The sequence below is a fragment of the Ochotona curzoniae genome, unplaced genomic scaffold (assembly GCF_017591425.1).
Source record: "Ochotona curzoniae isolate NIBS_2020 unplaced genomic scaffold, NIBS_Ocur_1.0 contig_520, whole genome shotgun sequence".
NCBI classification, from domain to species: Eukaryota; Metazoa; Chordata; class Mammalia; order Lagomorpha; family Ochotonidae; genus Ochotona; species Ochotona curzoniae.
The window spans coordinates 2,032,776-2,038,339 of record NW_024466457.1 but is presented as its reverse complement, the minus strand read 5'-3'; the positions used below and the strand labels follow the sequence as shown (position 1 = coordinate 2,038,339).

The following is a 5,564-nucleotide window of genomic DNA, read 5'->3' as shown; positions in this document are numbered from 1 at the left end:
ATCAACATTTCCACGCCGGCAGCTCCCAGGCCTAAGTTCGTTCCTGTCCCATGCGGCTCTCAGGATGAGTGCCTAGGATGGCAGCCAGGCTGTTCCCTGTCACCAGCTTCCGGCTCAGCCTGCTGTCTACCACGCTGCTGGCCTGACACCTGGCCAGGGGCTAGCAGGGACAAGAGCTGGGGTCTGTAGAGGTTGGGTGGGGGGACATGAGTATGCCTGGCTGGCTGACAGGCAGGTGGTACCTCCACAATGCAGAAGGCCAGGTGGCTGTCAACCTCCAAGAGAGCTGACCAGACTAAGATCTGGCAAAGAGTAACAGGCAGCCCGAGGACACAGGCTGGCTCTGCCCTCGGATTCTCTTCCATCAGGGAGACACTTCCTTCCAGGGGGGAGGTGGGAGAGGACAAGGAGAAACAAGATCTGTAGACCCCCTCCCTCGAGGAGCCCATCCCCCTCAACTGTGGACAGAAGATGTGGGGTCTGAGAGCGAGCTGTAAGGAAGCCTTGGACTTGGGCTTTTGCTGAGTCCCAGCTCCCACTCACCCTGGCTGTCAGGTCTGGCTAAACTTGGGGATTGCCCAGTTCCCTCCCACTGGTAAACCCTCAGCTGCAGGACACACAGGACAGAATGTGGACAGCCTGGAGACTGGGCAGGGGTCCACTGACCTCCCAGGCATGGGGCAAAGTGGGGGCTGGACCTCCCTGAAACATTGATTTTCCAAACAGTCCTTCTTCAATCAACGCTGGCCACTCCCACTTGCTCTCAATAAGCAGCTTTATTTCTCGGGGTTGTAAGGGGGAAGGATGACATCAAAGAGCCAGTTGTAGCAATGACAAGGTGGGGGTCGGAACCCATTGCAGCTCTTCCAGGGGCAAGGATGCGGAGGGCGCAGGGTTGCCGACCTGGGTCACCAGCCTCCCTGAGACCCGGCTGGCCGTGGGTCCATCTGCCTGGGGGGGCACTCTTCGGTGCCAGGTCCCTCACCTGGGTGCCACATCTGGTTCTCCTGCCGCAACCGCTGGTTCTCGGTTCGCAGCCTCTCAACCTCAGCTGCCAGCTCCTCCACGTGGCGACAATGCCACTGGCCCGAGCGGCCCTGCAGCCGCTGCAGCCTCCGTGTCTCCTCCTCCGCCTGCGACAGCCGCCTCTCCAGATCCAGGTAGTCGCGTACTAGCTCCTGCTTGCTGCGGCCCTGCAGGCTCTCGGCGTGGTAGCGCTCATAGGCCTCCGAAAAGTCCCTCTGCTGGAACTCGCCACGCGCCTGGTCCCTCCCATCGCTGTCCCCTGCCTCGCTATCCCCACTGGAGTCTGGGTGGGAGATGCCGGCAGGCACATGCAGGTCAGGCTCCTCTGGGGCCCGGTCATTCATCAGGAACTGGGTGGTATTGTAGGGTGCCACGGGTTGGCCCTTGGCAAACATCTCTTCACGGACCCGGGATGCCCGCTGGCTCTGCTTCTCGTCCCGCTGCTGCTTCTCGTCCCAGCTCAGCTCCAGGTAGGGACGCCAGTGTCGCTTGCGCTTCGATGGCCTCCGCCGATGCTTCTTCCGTGTCAGCACGGGTTCCACCGAGTAGCCTTCTGCACCTTGATCCTGTGGATCCCTGCTCTTCCAGCCCAGGCCATTGTCGGTCCCACCAAGACCTTCCTCTAACTGGCTCTCCATCTGAGGTGTCAGGGGCAGGGAACCGCCAGGGTCACAGGTCTCAGGAGGCATCTCGGGGCTTGCTAGAAGAGTGCCGGGGCTCTAGAGAGAGGAGGAGGGAGTGGGGGTCACTGAGGGCCTGTCTCTGGGGTTGCAGTCCTTCCCACCCACCAGCCTGAGGCCCAGCCTTGCCCACACAGCTATCCTGCTCATGCAGCCTTCTGCCAAGTCCTTGTTTGCAGCGTGCCTGTCTACTGTCTTCCTGCTCTCCCCGGGGAAGCTCTGGCGACACCGGGAACTTCACCTGCATGTTGGACTTATCATTTCTCCTTTTTGTTTTTTTTATAAAGATGTACTTATTTTGTTGCAAAGTCAGATATACAGAGAGGAGGAAAGAGAGAGAGGAAGATCTTCGGGCCGCCGGGATTAGAACCAGCACACCCATATGGGATCCCAGCGCGTTCAAGGCAAGGACTTTAGTTGCTAGGCCACGGTGCAACTATCATTTCTATGCCTGGAACAGTACCTGGCTGAGTAGGCATGCCATAAGGACTGCGTGAAAGAATGAGGGAGGACAGAATTGGGCTACGAGATGGGGCCTGATGCACTTCACCCCATCCCAAGCCATACGGCTCCTGCTCTTCCACACAAAGCTGGCTGCATGGCCAAGTGACCCATGCTGTCACATGTAGCCCTGTGTTCAGAACAACCCCACTTCGGCTTTAGTGCCTTGAACTTTGGAATAAGCTCCGCACAAAGCAGTGAGCTGGTCAGCTGGGGACCCGAGTAACTTTTTCACCCTGGAGGTTTCAGCAGCTGGGTTATCTGCAGAGCAAAGCCCGGCTTATCTCGGGGGGGCCCCCACCTCTCCACACCAGTGACCAGCTTGTCCCATAGTTTGCATCCAACGTAGCTTCCGGCACGTACGGTAGTTCACCATGTGGCTGCCCAGCTTACCACCGTATCTACAGACTACACTGGGTCCCTGAACGTTTGCTAAATAATCTGGGGACAAACCATGGCTCAACAGGATAATCCTCCACCTTTGTGTGCTGGCACCCCATAAGGACACCGGTTCTCATCCTGGATGCTTCACTTTCCATGCAGCTCCCTGCTTATGACTTCAAAAAACAGCAGAGGATGACCCAAGTCCTGGGGACCCTGAATCCATATGGGAAACCCAAAAACTTCTTGCTTCAGATCGGCTCAGCTTCAGTTGTTGCAGCTATTGGGGGCATGAACCAGTGGATGAAAGATCTTTCTGTCTCTCCTCTCTGTAAATCTAACCCTTTAAATAATAAATAGATCTTTGAAAAAAAAAATCTTTTTATTGGAAAGTAAGATGTGCAGAGGAGGAGAGACAGAGGAAGATCTTCCACCTGCTGATTCACTTCCAAAGCGGCCACAACAGCTGGAGCTGTACCAATCCGAAGCCAGCAGCCCGGAGCCTCTTTCAGGTCTTCCAAGCAGGTACAGTATCCCAAGGCTCTGGGCCGTTCTTGACTGCCTTCCCTGGCCACAAGCAGGGAGCTGGAAGGGAAGCAGGCTGCTAAGACTAGAAACGGAGCTTATATGGGATCCCGGCACTATGGGCAAGGTGAGAACTTCAGCCACTAGGCTACCACACCAGACCCTAAATAAATCTTTTAAAAATTTTTGGCTGGGCTCAGCGCAATAACCTAGCGGCTCAATCTTCGCCTTGTATGCACCATGATCCCACACAGGTGCCAATTCAAGTCCCAGATGCTCCACTTCCCTTCTAGCTCCCTGCTTCTAGCCTGGGAAAGCAGGAGAGGATGGCCCAAAGCCTTGGGACCCTGTACCTGTGTAGGAGACCCGGACGAAGCTCCTGACTCTTGGCTTCAGACTGGCTCAGCTACAGCTGTTGTGGCCACTAGGGGAGTGAACCAGCGGACAGAAAATCTTTCTCTGTATCTTTTCTCTAAATCTGCCCTTCCAATAAAAATAAGTCAATCCTTTAAACATTTTTTGATAAGTGATCTAAAGCTCCTAGGTTGAGGAAATCCAAAAGCTGTGGCCAAGGAGCCTCTTCCTGCTAGCCTTGCTGGGTAAGCAGCATGGAGTCTGCTTGTTCCCAGCAGGGGTTGGTATCCTCTTTGATGGCACTGAAGAAGTATGCACAGGGTGCAGCGAGTGAGCTCTAGGCCTCAGCTGGGCGAGGGGGAGGCACGGGGGGATGGGTCAGAGGGTGTGTATGCCAGGCCCCTCTGTGTTAGTGAGAGCACGTGGGTAGGCCATGGGAAATGAATTGCTCCAAGTTTGTGGTTTAGGGATTTCTAATAATAACTCCTACCACCGGTCTGTCACTTTACCACGTACAGCACGTAGAAGAGGCATCTGAGGATGGGTCCACACGAGGACAGGAGTGTGGTGAATGCAGCCCATCCAAGGCCAGAGGGCTGTTAGGGGCTCTGGGGTTCCTTGTGGAGACCATTAGGCAAACAAAGGCAAGCTGTTGTATGTTCACATGTGTGTGCGGTGTCACGTTACTTTACCTGCAGGGACATCACGCATCACAAGCCAAGGGCCTTATCTCCGCCAGTGGCTGGGCTCAACTGGAGAGGCCACGCCACTGGAGCCCGAAGGCACAACGGTGCGTACAGCCACCTGTTCCAGGCCCTCAGTCAACGTTCCCCACCATCCTTCCTCTCCCATCCACGGCAGCCTGGCCACCAGACCCATAGGCCTCCCCGCCTCTGCCTCAGGATTCCCCTCTCATGTGGAGGGCAGGCCTCTCACCTGCTCAAAAGGCCCCAAGCGTGAACCCCAAAGGGACCAAGGCTGACTCTGAAAACCTTAGCTTTGGTGACCAGACAGTGACTCCTACTGCCTGAACTGGCCAGGGTGCTGGTACCCATGGCCAGGGCAGCACTCCACACCATGTTTCCATCTTCCCACCTCAGCCGACCGTCCATGTCCAGACGCCAGGATCCGTGTTTAGGGACCTTCGGGGGGTGTGCGGGCGGGCCGGCTGGCGGGCGCTTACCTTGGCCCCCTCCTGGGTTGCCAGGGGATCGGGGTTACAGTCGGCCGGAGTCGGAGAGCTCATCTTCCCCAGTTGTCTTTGACTAGTAGCACCGTAGCACCTGCTTTGGACAACGACAGTTTGAAACTTAAATTGGCAAGGAGGACGTCTCAGCAAAGCCCCGTGCGACTCCAGAGAGGCTGGGTCTGGGCAGCGGCAGCCATTTTGTAGCTCCAAACCTGCACGCCCCCGTTGTTGTTTTCTGTTTGTTTCCCAAATGAAGGCCCTGAAGGTTGTCCCCTCTCCCCCTCATCCCCGGGTTTTGCATCTTCAGCCAGCAGGGACCAAGTGGGAAGAAGCGGCCATCTTCCCGTGCTGTCCCTCAGCATCCCAAACCACGGCTTACTGCCCGGTCCTGGTGGAGCCACTGGGGCCCAGGCTAGCGACTAAAGCAGCAGCGAGGCCTACGCCTTGTGCCCGCAAGTCCCAGGGGGAGGCTGCAAGGGGGCTGGGTTCGTGGCTCCCTCACAACCTGAAGCCGGCTCTGGGAGAATCCTTTCCCCACGGACTCTAGGGGCCCCCATCTTGGCAGCCTCGCCCCTCAGCCTCCTCCTCAGGCCGGGCTTCACCGGGCCAAGCAGGACATAAGCGGCCTCCCTCCTGCCTCTCAGGCGGGGAAACGGAACGGGAAGGGAGTTTTCAGACTACCTGCAGCGGGCGGGAGGACCGACTGAGCTGCGAATGGGTTTTTTGGAAAGAGGAAAAGAGACACGGAAGGGGCTTTTGCAAAGGAGGCACTGACCTAGTTCCTGACATGGGCTACGCAAACGACTACATCTGTCTCTGTGCCACCGCCTGACTGCGCAGTTCCCAACGCCTCAGCCCTACCTCTTGCTGCAGTTGTAGCAGCTCTGGTCAAACCGTTCAGGCACTAA

General features: G+C 57.0%; 1 protein-coding gene across 1 annotated transcript; it reads right to left on the bottom strand.

The window, feature by feature from the left end:
* Window positions 1-759: 759 nt before the first annotated feature.
* HEXIM2 (HEXIM P-TEFb complex subunit 2) lies at window positions 760-5,564 on the bottom strand. Its single transcript, XM_040989195.1, has 3 exons — window positions 5,432-5,564; window positions 4,651-4,750; window positions 760-1,745 (listed from the first exon to the last, which is right to left on the bottom strand). The coding sequence occupies exons 1-3, from the start codon at window positions 5,443-5,445 to the stop codon at window positions 909-911; spliced, it is 951 nt and encodes a 316-aa protein (XP_040845129.1). The 5' UTR covers window positions 5,446-5,564; the 3' UTR covers window positions 760-908.

Coding starts and splice junctions, on each gene's coding strand:
- HEXIM2 (XM_040989195.1), bottom strand. Junction 1,746..4,650: donor CAACCCAGGAGGGGGCCAAG/GTAAGCGCCCGC, acceptor TCCTCTCTCTAG/AGCCCCGGCACTCTTCTAGC.